Source organism: Drosophila melanogaster, chromosome 2R (genome assembly GCF_000001215.4).
Source record: "Drosophila melanogaster chromosome 2R".
Classification (NCBI taxonomy): Eukaryota; Metazoa; Arthropoda; class Insecta; order Diptera; family Drosophilidae; genus Drosophila; species Drosophila melanogaster.
In genome coordinates, this window is record NT_033778.4 from 23,162,245 (window position 1) to 23,187,422 (window position 25,178).

Genomic DNA, 25,178 nt, shown 5'->3' on the forward strand with positions numbered 1-25,178 from the left:
TCAATTTGCTAACACACGAAATACGTCAGTTTCTCCCGGGGGAGCTGAGTGGAAGTGTACTCCCCATCCAAGAGCAGCACACATGTTCATTTGAATGTCAACTCTTGTCGAATGAGCCGCAGGACATTGGTGTCCTGCTCGAATTACGCATCTACTTGACTGGCACTTTGTAACTGTCAGGGAATCTAACGAACCGAACAACCATAACGAATGAAACCAAACCAAACCGAGCTCGAACTGAGTTCAACCGAAAGTTAAATATTCGTTAGGCAAACGCGAAAAATGATTCGTGGATGGGTCGGCGGCGGCTCATTAATATCAATTTATGAGCTGAGACACGAAATTAGTCTGTGACAAGATTCGCCGCAGGATGTGGACAAACAAACAAGCACCCATAACCCTCCGTCCTGCCATCCATCCATTCGTCCATCCATCCATCCTGCACCACTCTCCACCACCCATATGTGGTTGCTTTGTATGAGTGCGCCTTTTTGGGTGGTTGAGTGGTTTTTGCGACTACGTCTGGGGTAGCGTTAATTAATTCCAAAAGTGTATTGCGTGTCCTGCCAAAAGGACAAATATGCGTACACGACTCATGTCCTGTGGTGAAATGGGCTTGTTACGGGTGTCTGTACGCAAATTATGAAAAATATTTCCAAATAAATCAGAGGTAACGAGCTGTCCGAGTTCACTGTAGGGGAAAGGAAAGTCGGTGCTTACCACTTTTTTATTCCCTCGTTTGAATTAAGCACAAAAGCTGCAGTTTTAATACACATTTTGTTCTTTATTTGTTGCTCACTTATTTTCACTTGTTTTTCATCATTTGCAATATTAAGTGATCATTTGCTTTACATCGAAGAGAACTAAATGAAACTGAATGATGCTCGCTCGGAACTCGGAAAATAAATATTCAATTCGCTTAAAAAACAAGGGTTAATTAAGAAAATATATTATTGCCTAACTTTATATTTGTAGAGTCGAAAGTTCTTAGCTTCTAAAATTAAATTAAATTTCATTCTTAAGTATTCGTTTGTCCAATTTATAATTCGAGTCACAATTCAATTTGATTTTGTCATTGAAGAAGCACTTTCGATGTTGGTTTTTCTCATGGTGGGAGGAGGGGTGTGATTGTGATCGTGGAAAGAATCAGTAAATGGGAAAACTTTTAGTTTGACCTTAGAGCGACTATTTTGAATTGGAAAAGGGCTTTTCTTTGGGCAGGTAGGTGGTTGGCGGAGGAGACACATTGAACTTTTGTTTTTACTTTCATTGCGCGCAGCTTAATCATGGATACATACAGATCATTTATATATTCGTACTATATAGATTTGATAAAGTTCTCGACAACAGATGCTTATAAAATTTCATACCACACTTAACAAAATATGATTCGATGCCCATATACAAGTACTATATAATCCATTTCAATCCACACCACATCGTATTGTATCGTATCGTATCGTTTCGTTTCGTTTCGATATACCCTTTATTTTTTAAACTATATAGTTTGCGCCTATTTCAGATTCCTTGTGGACTGCTGCTGCTGCTGAGTTGTGCTATATGTATTATTTCGATATAGAGATATGCCATTAAATTCTGTTATTTATCATATATATGATCAGGGGGATAGTCTTTTCGTAGATTCGCAATGTGACTAACTAAGTTCAATTTAGTTTAGGCTACATTAAGTGGCTAAGTCGTAAACTAGTTTATGTATTAGCTGACCTGATCCTAATTTAAGTTACATATATACACATCTATAGCTTAACTAGTTGCGATTCAGTAAATCTCTTAGTTTTGGAGTCTAAACTAATTTCTCGTTAATTTCACAAGCATAGCTCATTGTGTTCACTGAAGTATTCCACTCTTTAGTTGTTATTATTATATTATGTTACGTTTTGTTTGCGCACAAAAGACAGAATTGAGTTGTACAGTACAGTAGTTAAGTCAAATAAATGCTTCTCCTTGTGGCTTCCACTCACACTTTACACGTTAGTCGGGTTCGAAAGCAGTGCTAAATCCAGTAAACGTACGTAAAGGCTACATCTACAATTATGAATCCTTAAACCTAATTTCCATCTGCTCCGCTGCTCCTTTTGTGTGGAAGTCTTGTCGAGTTTTCAATGCAGCTTAACTACTATAATACAGATTTTGGGATTCAGTTACCACCGCGATCATCCTTAGACAATGGTGGTGCGCTCGGCGCCCAAGGTGCTGGTGGTGCACGTGCTGCTCCCCCCAATGCACACGATCTGACACTTGATGTCCTCTTTGGCTAACTCTCAGGAGCTCACCGTCTCGTAGTTCCCGCCGCCGCCCATCAGGAGTGGCGACTGCACTCCACCCAAAGTGGTGCTGTACGTGGCCGTCTGTGAGCGCGGCGACGTCAGCAGCGACTGGGCCGCTCCGATGGTGATGTTTCCGCTGGTCACCGAGCTGGTCAGGGCCGCCGAAATGCCGCCCACATGCAGGCTTCCCGGGTGGGGCAGCGTGTTGCATGCCCCACCGCCCACCAGGCCACCCACGCCGCCCACTCCGCCGCTCTGCAGCGAGCCATTGGACTGGCCGCCCAGCAGGGGCATCGTGCACGTGGTGGTGGATCCATACGGAGAGGTGGGCGAAGTGCGGGTCTCGTACGCTGGCAAGTGGTAGCCGCCGGCTCCAGCCGCCGTGACCGTTGCTCCGCCTCCACCGCCCCCGCGACCCGGGATGCGGGTGTAGATATTCGGGGGCGTCCTTGTGGACAGAAGGGGCGGCGGGGCGGTGTAAACGGGTCGCTGAACGGCAGGAGCGCGCTGGGGCGTGTTGTACAGGCTGAAGGCAGGATTCGTGGTTAGCGACAGTTCACCGTACTGCGGAAGAAAAGGTTGGGAAAAGTTTGAAGTTAATTTCAATGCACTGGTTAAAATTTAATGCTGTTTTATTTATCAAAATTATAATCGAAAACTGAAGTGTAATTACTTTTCCCATTCGAAATATTTAACTAATTTGATTTTTGCTCAGGCTCTAACTAGTTCCCTTTTGTGACCCGCAAACTTTTGGGAGGACTTGACCCAACGTTTTCGAACCTCCATTTATGACGAGAGCTGACAAAACAATTTCTAATCGAAAAGTTCCCAAACTGACCCACACAAACACCAAGAACTTCTAATGAGCTTGTTAGGAACTCTCAACTCGGAGGGACAGGACAGGACTGCCTAACGGAAATTCACAAAAAGCCGAGCTAAACAAAAAGCTAAACATTTTTGAACTTTTGCTGGCGACGACTGGCATTCGCTCATCAAAATATGATGTTACGCTCCTCAGAAAAAGGATAAAACAACAATGATAAAACAATGATATAATTGTAAGCAAAACGTTGCTGGACGTGAAAACACAGGAAAAGTTTGACTTGTTGTTGGTGCGGAAAACAACGAAACTAATTTGTCTAATTTTTTACGGTTTTTGGCTAATTGGCGGGAAAATGGAAAGAACAGGAAGAGATTCGAGATTGCTATAAATCCAAAGAATGCTTTAAATCCTCAGTTCATTCCATGGCCCCCGTCAAACACACTTTTAATCGAACGAATTTAAAGTCTCTTTTTTAAAACGACAGCCAAAAAGTCTGCAACACTCAGCGTTTCCCCTTCACCTGGTGGTTGGTAAACCATTCACAATGAGCTCAATATGTGGGAAATGTGTGGGAAATCAGAAATCAGAGGAAATGTTTGTGTAATCACCTGCTTGCCAAAGGTGGGCGACAGCGAGGGCGGCGGCGGAGAGGCGGTGTTAATCCGCGTCGGCGGGGTGTATAAAATCCGCTGTGATTCCATATTCAATCGGTCGAAGGCCTTCTCCTCCTGGTGAAACTCGTCCTCGCTGTTGGCCTCCTGGGGCACCACGTCCGGATTTTTGTCCTCGAGGCTGGAGTGGCTGCCCATGTTGCGAGACAGCGGCTCCGCACTGCCCTTGTCCGCCTCCGTGGTGGTGGCATCCGCGCCCGATCCGTGCCGCCTGCCGCCCCGCTTGCTCCGGAATTTGATAACGATCACCACGCAAATGGCCACCAGAATGAGTGTGGCAATCACGCCGACCAGGGCGCCCAGCAGGGGTGTCAGTTGCACCAGCACCGCCGTCGATGAGGCTGCGGAAAATGTCAAAATGCGAAAATGCGGGAAAATCGTGAAAAACTGAACGAGTAGGCGCGCACAAAGTCGGGGCACAATGAACCCGTTTTCGAGGGTATTGCCCTCGTTCGCCAATCGAATTGGGCCAATTTTAAGTGGCAAAGGTGGTTCATAAATTACATTTTGGCATTCCGAACATTTCGTGTTGGATTAAAACATTTAAGAGTTCAAATACGAAATCATTGCAATTCAATAAATTTGTTAAAATGCTAGATTATTTCCGAAATAAGCTCATCATGTGTGGCATTTAATTGGCCCATAAATTATGGCTAGAAGTGACATTTCACTGTAGCACTTGAACTCACCTGTCCGCAGCAGAGGAGCCGAAAGCGTGCGTCCCCGCAGACGATATGCCACCTTGCTGGCTCCCTGGGCATTCACCGCCGTTATCCGGATGACAAACACGGAGTCGCTGGGCAGGCGCTTCACCGTGAACTCCGAGTACTTGTACGAGGCATTGTAAAGGATTTGTCGGTTCAGTTCATCGTAGATCTGGGCGTGAAAGTGTTGCGGAATGCCGCCATCGTAGCCGGGAATGCACTGAATCTGCAGCGAATTGGCCGTGGCATTGTAGGCCGTGCAGTTCTTCACGGGTTCGGGAAGGTCTGGTATGAAAATATAGATAATTTTTATGTAAATTAAGAATGTTATTTACCCAATGGGAAAACCGAAGTCTGTTCCTCAAAATACTTTGATAATAGTTCATATAATTAAGGATTCCATACAACTAAACCCGCAACTCTACCTTTCCTTCATGCAATATTTATTTTAAGTTAAATTACCCCTGTACATTTGAAAATCCCCACTGCATCCCTCCACTCACGCTTGATTTCACTGCCCACCTGAATGCCTGTTGATGGCTTCCTGGCCCAATTTCAGTTGCCCTGTCCAGGACACTCTAGCAGATGGCCTTTCAAGTTGTTTTCCACGAACCGAAATCGCCGCTTATTTTTGTGCCATGGTCGGCGGAGGTTTTATAAATAAATGATGTGCCCTGGCAATTTATTGCATTTGATTATCAGATTATCGGGCCGCAGCACACAGATTGCAGTAGTTGCAACAGTGGCAGCGGCAACATGAGCGCAGCAAACATGCAGATGGCGTCGGTAAACATGGCTTTTATGGCTGTCACGGTCCAAATCGGGGAATGGCCGGACGGACAGGAGGATGCTGATGGTATGGTACGTATCCTTTGGCCCCCAGGATCTGCCCGACCACCTTCCCCCCTCCCATCCGGTCAAATGTAAATAACGTGCTGCGATTCACTCGCCGCTTTCCGTACGTGCTGCGTGCCACACTTATCTACTGGCCAGGCCAACAGTCGGATCGGGTCAACATGTTGACCGTTCGCTCTTGTCCGCCGCCTCGATCTACAATTAATTAATTTTTTTCGCAACACTTTCGCATGGATTGAGACCAGGCCCATCCATAATATTATGGAATTTACTTTGAATGAATACTTTGTAGTCTTTTCTTTCCTTAGTTTACTCATAGACCATTAAGAGAATAGACCACAATGCAATCCCAACTCCCCGAGCAAGATACCCCCAACAAGGGTATCCTCAGCAAGCCCCTGCTATCTGATTTCCGGACTCCGCCCCATGCATTTTTCAGCGCTCGACTCGACTTGGACACTCACCTGCCGGCTGGATGTGATACCAACAGGGCGCACTGTGGCCCATCGGACTGCTGGCCACGCAGGAAATGGCGCCGAAGCTCTCGTAGCTCTCTACGTGGTAGCTATACACGTTGTTCAGCGGGGGCGCGGCGGTGGTGGTCGGGGGCGTGGCCACGCCGCCTCGGTGGTGCTGCTTGTGCAGGGCCACCAGTCGCTTGCGCTCCAGGATGACTCCGCCGGAGGGGGTGTGGCTGTCTCCGGACGAGCCGCCGGATGCCATCTGCTGCTGCTGCTGCTGCTGCTGAGGGGACAGCTGCTTCCGCTGCTGCTGCTTGCTGCTCTCAACGTGGTTCTTGTGCACCATGTTCGAGTAGACCATCTGGGTGAAGGGCTGGCCCACCTCGTCGCCATACTCCTCGAACTCGCCGTAGCCGTCCTCGTCCTCATCCTCGAACCTCACCGCCGCCATGCGGCCATGCCTGCCGTGGAGCAGGCGTTGCTGCATTCCGTGCGAGTGCTTCCGCTTGCTCCGCTGATAATATCCGCTCTGGTCCGATCCGGAGGCCAGCATCACCGGAGCCCCCTGGCCCAGTTGGGGCAGCTCGATGAGGCTCTCCAGCGAGTTGTTGAAGTGCCACTTGTAATTTAGATTATCGACTGGATTCGCGTCCACCTCGCAGGTGATGTTGATTGTCTGCTTGAGCGCGGCACGTATAATCGTCGATTCCGACTTGCAAACGGGTGGATCTGGACGGGAACAAGTGCACAGGGAAAAGCAAGGGGGTGTTAACATAATATTTACTGAATATATATTTTTTAGAGGAAAATTCGATAAGTTCATAATAGCAATTATAAACGAAGAATATAGCATAAATTGGGATGAGACGTCTAACTTCTTCATAATTTCTTGCTGTGTAAGGAGCTTGGAAAAGTTGCAGTGGTGGAGTACTTACATTTCACATCCAAGTACACCTCATTGCTGGACACACTGCCCTGGAGATTTGAGGCCCGACAGAAGTACTGGCCGTGCGAGGACTTGGAAATGCCCTGGAGGACGAGGGTCTGGTTGGAGATGATGATGCCGCGGGAGGAATGCAATTGCTTATCCTGGGAGGAGATAACAAATGTTTTTCAATTACTGCTTCTCGTGCGATATGTAATTTAATGAAAACTCAAAGGCCGAGACCCTGATGAAATAACAAACTAAGTAACAAATGGAACTCACACTGTGGTACCACTCCACACGTGTAATCGCGGGATTCGCCTTCACATCGCACTCCAAGTAGACATCGGTGCCCTTGAGCAGATTATCCGGATCGAGAGGAGCGCCCAGGTTAAGGTTGACAATGGGTGCATCTGTATAACAGTCGCATTCAATTTCGGTTTACAGCTACCGCATTGGGGCACACTTACGCGTCACATTGAGCACCCTGGAATCCTTCAGATAGAGTCCGGTGTGTCCATTGCCCAGAGTAGTCATCACAGTGGTGTGGCCCTCATGCAGCTGCTGGGAGGTAATCCCCGCATTCAGCGAAATGGAACAGACCACCTGGCGTTCATTATCCTCGGGAACGGGAATCAGCATCAGTTCCGATATGGTTGTGTTCCCATCGGACGACGTCTGTGGGATTTGGAAGATATTTAGCTAAGTTTGCCCCTACATTCCCCATTGAGTGGCAACTTACCGAGGAGGTGGCTCCCCGCACAATCTGTCCCGCCTTAGACCAGATTATTTCCGGCGGAGGACGAGCGCCAATGGCCGTGCAAGTAACGTGGGATCGGGTTCCAGCAATTACGGCATGGTTAAGGCCTTGCAAAAGCAAACTAAGTGGGGGAACTGCAGGAAAGTACAAAATAATAATTTGAATAATTACACCAATTGTATGTATGTATATAAACAAACTATTGAGCTAGAAAACCATGCTAGTTCCCATTAATAAATGACATAACTAAATTATTACACAGTATGAACTTTAATTAATAAAATATTTAAAAGCCTGTTCTAACGAAACTAGCACAGTCACTGGGCTAATTTAAAATACTGCGTAGTCTCTTCTGATTAACATGGCGGAATTGAGTTATTGCCACACAAGGACATCGCGCACATTTCGCAGTGCCAAGGATATGCCGCTTAATTTCCTGCCCATCTATAACCAACCTTTATGGAAATGTTCATTATTTATGACACATTTTATTATGCCCATCACTGGATGTCCCACCCGAGGGAGCCACAATGCGATTAGCATAGCGCGCCGAACCACCTGGAAGCCACCTGAAAACCATCTGAATCCGCCCGCATAACCATAAATGCATGGATGTGGATGAATATATGCCGAGTGGTCGGGCGTCCTTGCGGCGGAATGACAAAACTTTAATTACATTAATTTCCATGAAAATGTCACGCCCAGCGGCTAAAACACAAACAATGGCCCCAAAATCCCTGAAAGCTGACCTTGAACTGCCTGCCCCTGCTGGGTGGCCGCAAAAATTATACAAAATGTGGACACCACTGCGGCCATGCATTCTATTAAAAGCCTTTCGAAAAGGACACTTACGATTCATGTCGAGGATAACCTTCTTGGTCAGCGCTGGAACCACGTGGCCATTGCTCGCCTGGCAGGTGTACATCTGGAATTGGGGGAGAAACAAAGAGGACAACAATGAAACTCGATGATTTATGCTCATTACAATAATTGCCTTTCACTTATAATAGCGAATTCCATTGAAATATCAATGATAAATCATCCCGCTGAACATTTAATTTTAATTGCGGCAAATGTGTAACAAGCACGCACATACATACATATATTTGGCCAAAAAGCAAGCAGCCCACAAAGCCTAATCAATTATGCTTTCAGCTGGAGACAGAAACCGAGAGCAACCACCACAAAGAGTTCAAAAGGTCGGCGAATGCAAGTATCAATATCATAAATTCCCCTGCTGGTAATGCGATACTTCTTGGGACCAGCCATAGCCATAGCCATATACATATCGGACATTTTATTGGCCCAAACGAACACTGTAACGCTTTTGGGCCATAAAAATATTTGCATAACTTCGGGGTTCGCCGCACCGCAAGTCTCGTTTCGATTGGAAAATTAGGTCATAAATTTCTATTCGGTTACACAAGAATACCTAGCGTTATGTGAAGATACTTGGGTCTCATATTGCGATCGGTGGGGGGTCTGCAGGAAGTCCTCTGTGAGCCAGTGGCTCATTGATACAGCTAGGTGTTTATTATGGCCCGAATGGTTTTTGATCTTCACATTTGTTCGATTGGGCGAATCGGGAGAAGCTTCAATGCCCACAACAATTCATAGCCACAATCGCTTTAGCTTGTTTTATCTACATAAACTTGGCCGCTTAACAACTGAAAGGCTTAGCCAGCAGCTTAACCAACCAAGTTAAGTTGGTTTAAATATATTTAAGTTGCTTATCATCAGAAAATCTCTCATTGGAAGCCTTAGTAATCAGTGCATTAGATTTGAATAAGTGAATGATTGCCTAATGTTGGTACGTAAATAACAAAAAAAGAACATTTAAATAATTCGACTGTAGAATCTGCATACTGACAGATTTATCTTTAAATAGGCAAATAAATATATATATTCAATAATTTGACTCTTAAAATCGCTCAAGACCGCCGCTCCAGATCATCTCCTTAGTGTAAGCTAATAACTTTTGGTATTACACGAACAAAACTCAAGTGATTCCTCTCGAGCCATTCATCCACGGCACAAAAGACCTGACCGACTTACAATTTGCTGTTGAACGTGGAGCTGGTTGAACGAAAACCCAGATCTGAATGGCAGGATTAGCGCTGTCTAACAATAATGTTCATTACATGGACCAAAGAAAAATCCGGCTTAGAATCAACAGAACAGAGCAGTCTTGAACAGTAGGAGGTGGGCGTGGAACGGGCCTCTCCGGGGAAGTCGGTGCTGTCCAAGGGGAGGGGATTCTCCATGGGAAAGGAGGGTAAGCCGCACAAGCCACCCAGGGAACAATTCCCAATGCACCCGGTTGCATTTGATTTCTATTAGCCATTGTGCGGCATCGCTTGCCACACGGAGCGCTGTCATTAACGGAGGCCCACGGACCAAGTCGTCCATTGTGACCAGCCGAAAATAAATGGCCAACTGGGCCCCAAGGGGTGGATGCCAGAGCTGCGAATCTGGCTATTTTCAGGCACGTCTCGTGGACTTGGAAATTGGTATTTGGAAATGGTATTCAAGTTACCATCACCTGGCTAAAACTCCATTCGGTGGATGATGGATTTAAGACTAGAACGACTTAGTTCATAAGTTGTTTCTAATGGTATTCCAGTGGCAACACTGATGGCCAGCAAAGTTAGGGGTTTGGCGTAGAGCCATTGTGCCAGAAATCTCTTTGTGCGCAGGCCGTAAATATGGCTTACGACATTTGAAGCGAGCAGTCCAAAAGCGGTGGATGACTTACCGTGAGGAGATCCTTCCGCTGAATGTTCTTGAGGCGCAGGACATTCCGCACGGAGCCGTCGGGCAGCACCTGAAAGGAGTCGTCGATCAGGGCGTGCTCCCGCCACCAGGAGACCCGCGGAGGAGGAACTCCGCCGCTCGAGAGGCAGGTGAGGTCGATGCTGTCGCCTTCCAGGTACGGTCCTGCCGTCTGGTCCCGGATCTCGGCCCCATGGTGATCCAGGATGGTCAGCGCAGTGGGTGGAACTGTGGAGTAGCAATGACAATAGGTTGGCTGTGTACATAACAAATGGTTTATATGCTGAACCCACCTAGCACTGTTACATTGATGCGCCAGTTGCGAGTTGGTGACTTGTGGAAGTCCACTCGGCACTTGTAGAGTCCGGCATCGGAGGTTTGAATGTTCTTGATCCGCAGGGCAGGAGGATCTGTGTCGTGGTGGAAGTGGGCCTTCTTGTTGAACACACTTTCATCTGCCCAGGGAATGCCCAGATTCAATGGACGACCTCGCGCATCAAAGCTGTAAGGAAAAAAATATAGATTTTTTGAAAAATACTATATAATATACATGAAGAATGACTTGATTAGAGCCTACAACTTGTTCCTTCTCCCTCGAAACTAATGACACATAAAAGCCCTTTTGACACGTTTTACCAATACCCAATACACACCTACCATTACGCCGGGCCTTAAAAGGCCAAGTTGTGTTAACCTGGCTCATTGATTTTATTGTCCAAACAATTGAGACAACATTGGCCAGGGAAATGTGTGTCAAATCCGGGGAATCCACTGAAAGCGGAATAACTAATTAGCTTTCCCCTGGGCCAAACTATTTTAGCTACACTACAATCCGTGGACTAAAATAGATTTCTGGAAAGGGAGGCAGGGCATGAATGGCCGAGAAGAACTTTGTTTTTATTGTTATGGCCAAACGCTTTTGTTTTATGGCCTTGTCCAATGCATTTTGACAAAGTGCCGCATTAAATGTCAGCACAGCCGAAAGGCCCCAATCCGAAATCAGAACCAGGCATCGTAAAGTGCATTTACAGAACTTTTGATTTCCATTGGCTTTCGTTTTTATCTCCGCATTTTTTTATTTTTTTTTTTAGCATTTTTAAATGGTCACATTTCATTTGGTTTCAGTCTTTTAATTTGATTTTTCATTTTGTTCTGTTTTTTTTTCTCTGTTTTCAGCACTTTGTTTGCTCTTTTTGTTGGGTTTTTGGGTGTGAGGGCTCTGCAAAATAAAAAAAAAGCAGAAACACATTTTTGCTATTTATGTAAATGCCTTCGAACGCCCCTCAGGCGGCACGCCCACTTGGCCCACAAAATCGTGTTTTTCCATTTTCATTTTATAGTTCACTTCAATTAATTAATTGATCAATTTAGGCCTGTTGTATTTCGCTCTTGGCTTAAGCGGATTACCATTTTATTTTCGTATTTTTGTATTTCCTTGAATTTTTATATCACTTTGTTTTTCGAATGAATTAAATTCTTTGTGGACTCTTTTTTTTTTTTTATTTGTTCTGCCTCTTTTTAAGTAGCTTTAAAGAGCCCACAAAGTATTTAAATTCCGCCTGGAGTATTTATGCTATAAAAAGCACGTGTTGGCCTTTAAAGTTTTTTGTTTTTTACTGCTCTGAAATGGGACACTTTGGCTAAAAAACAAAGATTGAGGCTTCCGCTTTATGGTTTCTTAGAGGACTTGGCCAATTTAACTTCTTGTTTAAGCACACAAATACAATATTATTGCAATCCATTAAAAGTCTGTGCTACTTTTTATTTACTCGAATCAGATAAACAAACTCTAAGCTATCATCTAGTTGCTCCCGGATTATACCACAATTCAAATAGATCATAGACCCCATTCTACTTTGGATGATTTATCATTTGGGCAAGTTCCAACACACACTTTCAAGAAATGCACTCGAAAACGAGAAAACCCCGTCCACCGAACAGGAGTAAGTGGCACAAGATGGATGGGAAATATGTTAATGGATTTTAAACATAATTAAATTATGTAGCGAAGTGAGTGAGAGACAGGGACAGAGGTTATCCATGGTTAATCCGTGGCAATTGGAAAACAAATTTCTCGTGCAATTAATCTCTCGACCTTTGCCAGCCAGCCACAGCCTTTTGGCCATATTGAAAGTTCCAGCAAGCCAGAACAGAGCGTTTGAAGCAACAAACAGAAAGCGGAAAATTTATGAAGTGTGGGAAAAGCAAATTAAAATTGATGGAAAACAATAAAGAGGAAATGCGGGCGAGAACTCAGTTGAGTGGAGCAGGGGAGCTTGGGGGACGGGGATATCTGCATAAACCTCAACTTTATGCGGTCGTAAAAGTGCCCCACCCCCTCCCCCCTTACAAATGGTAATTGCAATCGAGGGCACACTGTAGCGCTGTAGCTGTAGACCACAGGAGTGCACATTCTACGGCAGCGAACTTTGACACTTTGATTTGACATCATCGATTTGTGTGCCCGAGAACAGACGAACGATTTTAATGGAAAATGAAATAAAATTCAATTTCTGGTCTATTGCGCATCTGTCTACTTGAGACTCCACTCGACTTCACCTGGCAGGCAGGCAGGCTCCCCAGGCTCCCCACCTCAGGCCCCTCTTCGGATTTCCCTGGAAAATGGCACAAAAGTATAAAGTTGCCAACGAGAGACCTTTGAGCCGAATTGCTGCTGCCAATCAGTCAGTCTATACAGCACATATACCACACACACACACACACACACACACACATTTCCCATCTGCCAGGATCTCCTGCATCGCCATTACTTGCGACATTTCCTGGCGCACTGCCTCTGAAAATGCCTTTTCTTTCTTTTCCTATGAGCTCGTTAAAAATTGCCAACGCGCGAGCTAGACACTCAGGAAAATGGAAAAGAATTCACTAAAGTTAATAACGCTCCTATGAAATATGAAATTCCTGCTTTTAACTGCTGCCACTTCACAATTCTATAGTACTCAAAATGTATATTAGACCGTCCAATCAAATGGCATTGTTAATTGCTAAATATTATATACACATTTTTTTTTTCGAAGTGCTTATAAAGCAATGAAGAGGAGGGGCTGGGTCTTTTTACCTTAACCCCACCTTCATCGTTTTTTTAGCCCCCGCCCCTCACGTTGGTTCTTCTGTGTAAGTAATGTTTATATCGTCAAATTCAACATAAATGCCTCACGTTAATAGAATTTATAATGAGCTGGCGCCTACTTTGGCTGCCGCAGTATGGATTTCTGGGGGCCACGCCCCCCCGCCCCCTGAACACCGGGAGTTTCTTTATAATTGGCTGCCGTTCCCAACGGTATCGAAGTCAAATCCATTTTGGGACCACGGCTAATTCCAGAGAAATATCAGAACAACCCACGACCTACCCCCCAGCGAAAATATTAAGTGAAATTCATTTAGCTGACACTTTAGCGGGGCGTTACTGTGAAATCCCAGCGGCGAGCGGAATCTAAAATAGATGATGCTGCAAAGTTAGGTGATGAGACGAAGAAGGCTTAGAGGGATTTGGAAGGGATTTCGCGGGGAAGATGAAAATAAGAAAAGAGGTTTAATTTCGGATAAAGTCCTATGATAAATTGAAAAATAAATAATATTTCCAGTAATTCTCGACGTGGGCTTCAAAAAGTGAGATTTTAACTTACGTATAGATGGGCTTCACGTTTCCCTGGCGATACCAGATGACCAGCTGCACCTTGTCGACGATCCCAGTTCCGGGCACCAGATCGCATGGGAGCGCCACCTCGGAACCAACGGCAGTGAGAATCTCGGATAGGGGTCCTGAAAAGGCAAAGAGATTGCAGAATTAGCATAGGTTAAAGTTACTTTATGAGTTATCGCATTTCCAATGGTTTTATTCGCTCGTGCGGCTTTGCCTAATTGAAATATGTGACCTCTGACCTGACCCTATCACCAGCCACATCGCCACCCGTCCTCCGTGCGTGGATGTGGGTATAACTATAAATTGACTGACAGCTTGATTTCCCTTTGATGATAAAGCGGGTTCGCTGAAAGGGCTCAAGCGCCAGGCGGTCACTCCATTGTGCGGATTCCGACATGGAGACATCATCGGCGCAGCGAGTGGCGCCTCTGCGCCACGTACCACCGCAGTTCCGCACAGACCAGGTCGATTTGGGCGAGGTTCCCTATGCGGCGACATCTATTTCCATTCGATGGCACTGGCGCTGTGCGTGCCGCCGCCCAGGGGGGCAAAATGGGGGGCGGAGCGGTCTTCAATTAGTCGTCGCCCTATGGAGATGGGCGCGTGACACGAAGTGCCTGCCGCTCGCTGCCTCAATTTCCAAGCAAAAAAAAGACTTGACTCTCAAAAAATGTTTGTACATCCTTAATCAGCATACATATACTTTAATTATCAGTTAATTCTAATCGAACCTCTTTATCCGACTCCTCACTATTTTGGGTGTTGGCGGCTAAGAGCCCCCCGCCGCAAACAACTTAGACTTCATTGAGCCGACGCAGTGTGTTGTTGTTGATTGGTATGTATTTGGTATTATCGGAGGGCATTGTAATTATACAAATTATATTTTCCATATTTTTTGTATTGCAACACCAGCAGCAGCAACAACAACGGCCTGGCCCCTCAGAGGGCGTGTCGTACGTGCCTATATGTGGATGTGGAGAATCCAGCGCCAAGTCCCCCGTAACTTTATTGGGTGGGACCCCCAATGGTGGAGCCATCGAATGCTTTCCCAAATATTAATCAATATTTATCTAGATTAGCTGGCTAGGTGCCCCCTGCACCGCCGCCGATAGGACGGGTCTTCCTGTTTATTTGTACTGAAATTCAATTACTTTAATGCGTTTCAGTTCGATTAATGGGAATTTTATAACGATTAGCACACGGGCGTATGAAAATGGGAATCTATGCAATGCAATGCAGATGGGGCAGATTGGGTGTTATAGAAATCAAACAATTTATTAGAATATTGGTACAGCGATGAAAACTCGAATCTGTTTCGGTAATAATGAAGAGAATTGCCCAATCTAGAATCTTTGCGCGGTTTCATAGGCATTTCCGGATTTCCGAGCGCCATAAGTAACATTTGCCATTAGGCAATCGAAATCGGAATCGGAATCGGAATCCTCTACCGATATGCATAAACACACTCAAATAAATTAGATGCCACATTGTCGGTGGATGGGGGATGGGTGGCAGAGTCAAGAGGGCGAGGCGCCACGAAACAAAAATAAAATAAAATTGAAGCAATTGGTAATCGGATGAATGATATAACTCATTGGGGCCAAATGCAATTTGTTATGGCTCCGAAATGGGATTTGTATTTGGATTTGGGTCAGCAGATCAAAGTGATTAGTTACAGAAGAGTTCAATTACTAATTGCAGAGTCCGTGCAACAAATGTTCACACACTCGACTCGCAACTTTTGCAATCGATCTTTGTTCGAAAGCTTTGAAGTCCGTCGAAAATGAAAAAATGGGAAATGGAAATCGGGATGTGGGGCCTCTGAAAAGATTTATTGTCACATGCCCTCGTATTGATGGAGCGATCGCCCAGTGTGCCGCCAGAAGTGCATTTCAGTGTTGTTGTTTTTTTTTTCGCTCCGATTCTCTATTTCTATCGGAACGGCAATATTTTGACAAATTTAGTCGGATCTGTTGCCTGACTGTCGGACATTTGGCCGCTAATGGTGCGTGCAACAAATTTCCCGCATCATGTATTCTATAATTAAGCGGATCGCTGCGCCTCAAGATGTTGCGCCTTACGCGTCCGATGTTGTCGCCTCATAATTGTGCCACTTTAAGTGGGCGTCAACATGATAGGGCCAAGTTGTTGGATCTTCTTCCTCAAAAACATACATTTTCATATATATGTATGCACATTTCCGACTGATGGAGATCACCATGCCGAAGAACCAATTCTGGTTTCCCCAGCACTCGATTTTTGAGGCAACGCGCAGCTGGGAAATTTATTCAGGTTCGTGGAATATGGAATCATGTGTCATATTCAATGTTCCTGCGTTTGGGGTTCTTAGAAAACCGATAATAAAATGTTCATTCTATGATGTCGTCGGGGGACTTACCCTTTTCCCATATTTCCCATCAGTCCACAGCTCAGTCAAAGAATAAAATTTATAGTCATGTACAGAGAAATAAAATCTTTGGAAAATTAAGAGAAGTATATAAAGACGCAATAAAGATTATCGTAGTTGTGTTAGAAGTATATTCAATTCTAACTCGCTTCGTATAGAACCGAACTATAAACATTTAAATTTTATAAAACCTAAGTGCAGAGATTTATTTTAAAACGAAAGCAAATTAAACACGCTCTTTCCGTGTTAAATGGAAAAACATCGAATTTATATTCCGGGAAAATGCATTTAACCTCTGAATGCTCCATTGCATCCCCGCGGCGAAAAGCATCCATTCGCTAAGCTCATTTAGAACTTTTATGAAAACAAACAATGGCCACGGCACTTGGCCATTACCCAGTCAATCAGTCATCCATTTAAATCCCAGCCAGCGCGTCCATCCGCCGCCGGCTATTTATTTATTTATTTATTTGCTTTGACTGCAACTGTGAAAATATTTTGACAATAGCCTCAAGTGATCCCGATCGCTGGCCCACTGCCCACCTCCTGTCGATGGGGCAATTGTTCAGATCATTTGTATTGCCCAACGCTGCGGGGGATTGGGGAAAGATATGGGCGAAAGCCTGTGAAAGCCCCAGTGTGAGATCTTTGAAGCTTTTCCTTGGCGCCAACGAGAGCATAACAAACAGCAAGCCCATTCTGCAGGAAATAAATCAAATTAGATATGTTTACACTGCATTCTGGCGATGCGATGGAGGGGCGCAAATAGTGAGCTGCAAAGCAGTGCCCACAAGTGGATTCCCACCCACAAAACAGGCAGGCACCTGCCTGCTCCACCAACAATTGCTGACGACAAATTGCCAATGACTCAAACGACACCATCGCCAACAGCAGCAATTTGTACAGCAGCAACTTGCAACACAGCAAGAGCAACATCAACAGCAACAACAGCAATTGTCGTAAAATGTTCCTTTGATTTTTCCATTCTTTTTGTAGCCCTTGTCTTGGCTCGCTTTATTTCCTTTATTTCTATATTTTCAAATAACAACGACGGCAACAAAGTGGGCAGGGATCCTCCAACCAGTCCCCTCTTCCCATTCCCTGCACGTGACCAATGACAATTTGCGATCCACTGGCCATTTATGACCCCAAGTTTAGTCGTTCCAGTCGTTTTTAGTCGATGTTGTCGATTGGAGCTTTAATATTTCCTGCAGGCGGCATTTGTCGAGTCTTAGGCGCCTCCATCAAAATGTCGTGGGCGGATGTTGAAATGGCCGAGGGGGAGGGGGAGGGGGAGTCGCTCATAATGCCAATAATACGATTGCCGATTGCTTTATGGCCCAAAGTGGGGAATTGGCCAGTGGAACGAGTGACAGAGTCACCTAAATTAAGTCCGAAATTAGCCGGGCTTGGTTCTGACGAGTGGCTCCCGTTCCCAATAAAATTGCTTTGTTATTCCCACTGCCTGGGAAGTTGTAAAATATGGAAAATACTCGTTAGACCCTCGCTTTCCCTCGAAGAAGCTCTGAGTTATTTTATTTGATATTCATTGGATTGACTTTGGGCTTCGGCCTTTGGCAAATTACTATTATGCATGAAGGAGCAACATGAAGACGGTTTGGCCCCGCTTCTCAGGGGTGTTTTTGTATTTTTCAATTGGATAGAGGAGCCAGAGGGGATCCTCTGGGGATGCGTCGGAATATTGAAGAAATTGAGGTCGGATAAATGTCGGAAATGGGGCTGGGGATAAGTTAGGTCAGTTTCAGCTTTCTTTTTTTTTGGGTATGGGTCAACGCTTTCAATGTAAAGTAAGTTCCATCGTTACGCTGATGTTTGTTTAATGCATAATTGTTAAGCAGATGCTGGATTTTGTGTTCCCAAGCACACGGGCAAAAATATACTAAAGAAATCCCTTACTATTTTTGGGGCAGTAGCCATGTCTGACCCACATCACCCATCCAACCCACATACATCCACTTCTTTTTTAGCTTAGTTGGCATTGCTTACCTAGAACGCAGCCTTACAGGAAATTCCATAAATTAACTTTTATATACAGCACACCACCTACTACTTGGTATATATGTACTTATATTTTCACCGCTTGGCTTAACTTTATCATAATCTTGGTTGGAAAATCTAACGCTCGCTGCATTCGTGGCAGCCGAACTAATTTTGTGATGGATTACTTAGTCGAGCGGGGGATCTTACACTGCGATATAAACCTTTGAATGTGTAATAATTCGCCTCAGTTCTGTAACATTGAATATTTCGATTTTGGAAAATATTCGCTTTAGTGTTGACGCGGTGCTGAAGGTTCCACTTATCGCTTCAGCCGGCCGTCCATCCATCAGCAGTCTCCTCCCTTCGTCGCCTTATCATCAACCCCACCTGACCACTAATAGTGCCTCAAAGTGCATTTGCCTTTGTTGACATTTGTAAAATGCAAACAGAACACGCAACGGCCATAGATAGTTCGTCTGGAAGGTGGTGGAGGTGCCCAGATAGAGACTCGGGGATACGGATAGTCCAAGTCTCGGTGCCAGACGGAGTAGTCTCGATGCAGCGGAGCCATCACTCAAAGTGATTAGATCGCCGAGCGGGTAATCGAGTGTAGCGCTCAAGATACGGATACACGGTTACATGGTTACACGGATACGCGGCCGGATGGATGGACGGACAAATAGATAGATACATAGATATATAGATAGATGGATGGATCCCGATTACATATGTGGGAGCTGCAATTGGGTTCTCGCTTTTATTGCCCCAATGGGGCAAGTTGGGAAAGCCAAATGGAAAGGTCGGAGTTCTTTCCGTGTCGGGGTTGTCTGTATTTACGATATTGACACTAGAAATCGTGACTTTTCCATAATGAACGGGATTTACACGTGTTTATGGCAGGTCATAAATGGTTCGACACCTAAAGGAATTTTTCTCGCTGAGTTTTTACCCTCTTGGCCCATTTCCCTGGCGGTAGTTTCCTTTTGTAGTGCTGTAAATGGAAATATTATTTAAGCTTTCTACCCTCTTTCAGCACTTCTAGAAAATGTACTCAAACGAAGAATTTGTTAGCTAAAAGGATTATACTAAGATCCTAAAACATGCAGTTTAATTTAGTAAGTATTTTTCACCGAAACTGGTACTTAGGTCGTTTCGCAGCATTTAAGATTCAGTTTTAGCATCCACGCCGCTTTCCGCTTATCGACTGATTAAATTTTCCGAGTGCATCCTATGCTGTTTTTCCTGTTTGTCTGCGAAAAGCGAAGCTTTCAGACTGCATTAAGATGAGTGAGTGGGAACTTCATTCGGGTTTTCCCGACCCCTTTTGCTTGCCAGCGAGACACACCTGGCGTTCCACCTTTTGACAAAGCTCAGACAATCAGAGTGCTTAAGTGCTGCTCCCCAAACAAATGGGACTTCGTACCAAGTTTTGCCAAAAGTTTTCTTAAAGTCGCCGCGGAGGAAAGTGCACCCACTTCAAACGTTTGATGATGGGTGGTGGGGTGGGTGTTCGTCGGGAAAACCTAATCGTTGTGGGACATGAAATTCATGCCGCATCAAATTACCTATCCTAGAGACTACGAGCCGGAGAAGAAGATATTATGCAAAATAATATATAATTTTGATAGCACCCAATTTGAGCCTGTCATAACAAGACCGACTGGTCCGTCACCCCCGTCGACCTCGTCCAGTGGAAAATCGATATATGTAAAAAATGTTTGCATGACTTTAGGAAATTTAGCAAACTTTTTCCTCCGCTTTTGTTTTCCTTTCCTGGTGCTTCTGCGTGCGTGTGTGTGTGCGCGCCGATATGAGAGCTTCATTGATATGAAAAATATCTTTTAAATGCAATAAACCAACGAGGAAACGATACCGACTAGGGTGGGCGGCTAAGGCGGTTTAGGAAAAACAAGACTCATAAAATTAATATGATATAATAAAGAAAAATTTGCAAGCTGCCAAAAGCATAACGATTGATTCTGAATTATAGCCCAAGGGGCGGATGAAAAAAAAGAGAAAGAAAAACAGCATAACAGCGGTGGTAGTAAAAATACAACCCAGATGCTTAGATTAGGCCAGATTGTGCTACACTAAAAAAAATCTATGACTATATACATACAGCTCAACGGCATGTGTGGGTTTTATGCATAACTAAGATCTATATAACTATATACATTTATCAGGAATATGAACATCAGTTAAATTATAATCATTTAATATTACATCTTTGATTGTGGAACCATCAGTTTACCCCGCATTACTGTTTGTGGAGGGGGTGGGGGTGAGTGAGTTTGGAGAGATGGAAAGGAGGACCCAAAATCAAATCGAATAAATAACACGCAGAACCCCCAAGAAAAAAGAAACAGCGGCAGCAACCCAAATATGTTCGGCAATCAATGGCAGCCGAAAAAAAAGAGAAGAAAAACTTTCGATGCCGCAAGGAATTTTCCGAGGGATTAGGGGAGCCAGTGTGGCAAGGGCGGCGATGGAGGGGGGCGGTGCGGTGCGGTTGGCCACTTGCTCCACATGCAGCGAAATTAATCATGGCATTGTTCGGCGCTTTTCAAAATAATAAATACTTCAGCGCGACTATAAAATAAATTACTCAAAATCATTTCGTCTCACTAACGCAACAAGGGACTGATGCCATGTGACTCTGTGCACTGGATCATGACAAAAATATATATGTACATATACATATATGTATATATTCCAAGATTCGGGGGTGGATCGCGGCACAGTGTCAAGTTTTTCCCCGCGCACGTGGCAACTTCAAAATGAAACGAGCGAAATGCCTGGGGAATTTGTTGATCATTAATAATGTGGCACAAAAACATTTCAGTCACTTTGGAGCCATGAATGGGCGCAATTGAAACGGGAACAGCTCCCATCGAGAATATGGAAAAATAGCCAGGGCAAAAATGTATCACAGCAGCAAAAAGTTGCTTAAAAGTTAAATAAACCAATGTTTAATGTTTAATAAAGTTACCCTACCACCATTTTTATCTAAGCCCGTTTAACATTTAAAGCCCTGCCGATTTATGTGAAATTGAAATTAAATTTATGTGCATTTCGCTGCATTTTCATTTCACTTTCCACGCTCCAAGTTTAGTACTAAAAAAAAAAAAAAAAACTGGAACAGCAATATTCGTATTCCCATTTTTTGGCTGCCATTATTATTTTTGTTTTCATTGCATTTTTTTTTCCCGTTTTCATTCTGTTTGTTTTTCGGCGTCGCAGCCACTTCCGCTCGAACAAAAAAACAAAACTTCGGGCTTTTGTTTCGAATTTTTTCCATTTTCATTTTGGAATGGGCAATGGGAATATTTATACGTCAGCGCCTGCCTTTCCACACCCACCGCCTCCTTAGATATTACCCTCGTCTGTTGTGTGTGCTTCTTTTTTAATTTGGAGCAAAATGTCAAAAAGTTACAGAAAATTAAGTAAACAAACTATAAAAGCAGATTATAAAGACCCATAAACATAAACAACGAGAGCAGCGGAGAGGTGCTCCTCGAGATATGCAAATGAATTCGAATAGGAAATCCGAGGGAAACTAACTTCAACCGTTGATAACTTCATTAACAAATTGGATCCGAGATGCGCCGAACTAATGGCAGCTAGTTGTAAATTATTCGTGAATATTCATGGAGCGAAAAACGCTCCGAAAACACTTTAAAAGGCGTCTCATAAATTTCTCGGCCCGACTGTTTTTTTTTTTTTTAATACCATTATACAAATTATTTATTCCCTGTGGACTGTGAAATTATTTATGGCCTACGGAAAGTGATTTTTGCATTTTTAAGTGAGCTCAAGCATTTGATTCCATTTGGGAGAAGCAGCCTTTGCTTGTGAGATAATATATCTAAATTCCAAGTGAGAGGATATAAAATGACCGACCATTCAGCCCATCCAAACGAGGAGGAGGTGATCGGGGACATCTACTTGTCCCTACTCTCGCGACATGCCCACAGATATCCAGAGGATGGAAGCCACAAGTCGTGGATCCTTCCGCGCATGATGGTTCTGTTCGCCAGTGGGGATATGGATCAGGTTATAGAGGCCATAGTCTCGGACATGATCCATCCGATTGGTACTGGACTGGTGGCCAGTGTTCTGGTCGAGGAGTCCATACGGGACGAGATGATTAAGAGAATACGAGCCAACTTGAAGCCGATGAGCGAGCGCATCCAACACCATCCCAATTACCTGAAGACAGTGAAGCTCATCGATCGAATGAACTGCTCCACCATTCACATCGAGGAGTTCGAGGAGTCGGATACGAAGAAGCGTTATGGTCGCCGGATGAAGGGATCCCCTTTGATAGTCTTGGATTTCCCCCAATTCTATTTCGGTGGCAAGCCCACGGCCATAATGACTATGAGCACCTTTCGCAATATGAATGAAGTGGTTAAGTTGCATTCGCGCGAAGGTCTGAATTTCGACTGTATTACCGTGTGGTCAGCCAAGTTGGCCCAGTGCTTCGACCTGCTCACCAGGGTGCCCACGGTGGACCAGTGGACCTTCAACTGCACCAAGGAATCCATCAAGGTTCCAAAACTGCCAGCTCAACCGACCACCACAGTTATAATCGTTAAGAACATTCACTATGAAGTCCACGTCATTGGCGGAAAGATCAAAACTATAGCGTTTCCAATCGTAGATACTTCTTGAGCTGAGCTTTTATAAATGCATTCCACGGCAATAAGACACGCTTTCGTCCTGCTTTTGTAATTTAGCGATTGGAAGGGAGCTGTGCTGTACCCCCACTGCGATTGCTGACTTTTCCTGGAAAATCCACCCATCAATCGGTTGGAGAATATTTATGGGCCGAATGACTCTAATTTGTAAATCTCAAACCCATCGAACACACACACGCGCGCGACAGATAATTTGTCAGATAATGGCTCATCTATCAGTTTTTGACAAGATTGATGGCTAGATAATGCGATTGATAAATCTCCATTATTTTTCAGCATCCTTTCTCTCCATTTTCCTTGAGTTAATTTAAAAGGCAATCGGAATGCGGGGGGGCGATTTTCCCTCCACCGTTGAGACAATGATTTGATTTTGGCCATGTCACTTGCCATGTCATCATCCCTTCGGAGAGGTGATTTCCCTCCTGTTTTCCACACGCCCACCATTTATCATGGCTAAGGAGGAAGGTGCACAAGGAAAAATGTTTGCATTTACTTGGCATTGAGGAATGCCAGGAATTGGTTTGTCCAGCTAACAAGTATTTAACGTGTAATATGACATGCAACTCTAGATCATTATTTTAATTAGCATTTTATTGTTTGGGATGAGAGAAGAAGAGAAGAGTTTGTTTCAGTGTGCGCCACAGCCATCAGCTAAGTAAGTGACTCTCATGAAATCGAGGTTTATACGGCAGGGGCAATAAAAGTGCCCCATTGATTGGCATCATCTGTCGGTTGGAATTCTAGCCCAATCACACACACTGGCCCATTAATTCCAAGTCGTTTTCAGCCCACATTGTGATGGAAATGAGGTGACAGTTAGTGGCCCATCGAGGTGTGATCGTTAACTTGGCCATAAGCCAGAAAAAAGGGGTTAAAAGCATCATCGAATTGATTTAAAATCTGATTTTTATAAACGTCTCAGTCTTAAGCCCTTTAGTAGTAACAATTAACCGAGGTTATCTCCAAATCTAAACCTTGAAACTAAACTTTTTAGATAAGGAATTTAAACGACAGCTATAGATTAAATGTATATGCTCGAAGTTCAATGAATTATTTAGTGGGTAATAAGCACCATGAACTGATTGCAGGTTATTTTGAGCCAAGTGCCTTCTTTCTCACTTTTCCTCGAACTTTCCCCCTAATAACATAAAAAATTGATTTCAATGACTTGTGAGACCACACAAGTCGAACCAAATTAGTATCCCTAACTCCAAATGGGTTTTCCCATGTCATATAATTTTGTCAAATTACCAATTTACTCCGCAAGACGACGGTATCGATCAAGTGGATTACTATCGATTTCCAAGCGAAGGGAACTAAGTAAATACTGGGTTTTCTGCTCCTTGCTCTCTATTTTTGAGCCGCTCCTGCTGCTATAAAAATAGTTGAAAGCATTTCCCGAAAAAGAACAAGGCAGCAGTAATACACAGCAAAACAAAAACAGCAAAACAACAAAACAAAAAACAACATCAAAGCGGAAAATCGCTTATGCAGGAAGCACTTTTCTTGGTGGCTGAGATTTTCCACATGCAACAGAGGAAACCTCTTATCCTAACCCGCTCCCGTTTTCCCCTTCCTTCGGCTCCTTCTCCTCCTCCTCCTCCTGCTACTGCTGTTTCCATTACATTTTTGTGTGGGAACGTGATTTCAGCATAATTCCGTATATCAGCGCATAAATGGGGCATGCCACACGTTCGCTCGCAAAAACGGGAAAAAGGACACTCGCGGCGAATCCACAGTCACGGCCACAGGCTCAAAGGCAGGACATCCCGCCCAAACGCACACATTTGAAACCAGACTGCACTTTTACCAGTTTATTGTCCCTGCCCCTGCTAAAATATCCGGCCAGGTCAAGTACATTCCACAAAATCTCTCGAAATCCCCACACAAATATGAGAGCATTGAGGGTGTTCAGTGTTCGAAATAAAGTCGGTGAAAAGGCCGAAAACACTTTGACTGATTTGTATGTGGAGCACACATGGAGGTGCATGGGAGGTGGAACAAGAAGTTTCTATAGGGTATGGAAATATATAGCAAATATAATTTATAAAATTCAATTCAGTATCTCAAGTGCTCTACTCTATAGAGCTATATTCTTGTATTCAACTATTATAGAACATTACTTTGTTTTCACTTCTACCAACTGC

At 44.3% G+C, this 25,178-nt stretch overlaps 2 protein-coding genes across 4 annotated transcripts in view; one reads left to right on the plus strand and one right to left on the minus strand.

Annotated features, from left to right (window-relative positions):
* Window positions 1-767: 767 nt before the first annotated feature.
* The window catches only part of side-V (sidestep V), a 40,962-nt gene continuing 16,551 nt past the window's right edge, over window positions 768-25,178 (minus strand). For both annotated transcript variants that reach the window (NM_137923.4, NM_137921.3), the window contains exons 3-14: window positions 13,907-14,042; window positions 10,553-10,761; window positions 10,243-10,487; window positions 8,340-8,412; window positions 7,470-7,621; window positions 7,198-7,405; window positions 7,010-7,140; window positions 6,738-6,891; window positions 5,806-6,531; window positions 4,472-4,771; window positions 3,720-4,123; window positions 768-2,852 (exon numbers count right to left, since the gene is read on the minus strand). In NM_137923.4, the coding sequence (NP_611767.2) occupies window positions 2,283-2,852; window positions 3,720-4,123; window positions 4,472-4,771; window positions 5,806-6,531; window positions 6,738-6,891; window positions 7,010-7,140; window positions 7,198-7,405; window positions 7,470-7,621; window positions 8,340-8,412; window positions 10,243-10,487; window positions 10,553-10,761; window positions 13,907-14,042 (3,308 nt within the window). In that variant the 3' untranslated portion in view covers window positions 768-2,282. The remainder of the gene's footprint in view (window positions 2,853-3,719; window positions 4,124-4,471; window positions 4,772-5,805; window positions 6,532-6,737; window positions 6,892-7,009; window positions 7,141-7,197; window positions 7,406-7,469; window positions 7,622-8,339; window positions 8,413-10,242; window positions 10,488-10,552; window positions 10,762-13,906; window positions 14,043-25,178) is intronic.
* Window positions 21,733-23,044, plus strand: CG13539 (uncharacterized protein). 2 transcript variants are annotated; one of them, NM_001299830.1, is made up of 2 exons: window positions 21,733-21,954; window positions 22,168-23,044. In NM_001299830.1, exon 2 carries the CDS (start codon window positions 22,223-22,225, stop codon window positions 23,003-23,005), a length of 783 nt encoding a protein of 260 aa, NP_001286759.1. In that variant the 5' UTR covers window positions 21,733-21,954; window positions 22,168-22,222; the 3' UTR covers window positions 23,006-23,044. The 2 variants fall into 2 exon arrangements, with proteins under 2 accessions (NP_001286759.1, NP_611768.1); NM_137924.2 differs by lacking the exon at window positions 21,733-21,954 and having other exon boundaries at window positions 22,164-23,044.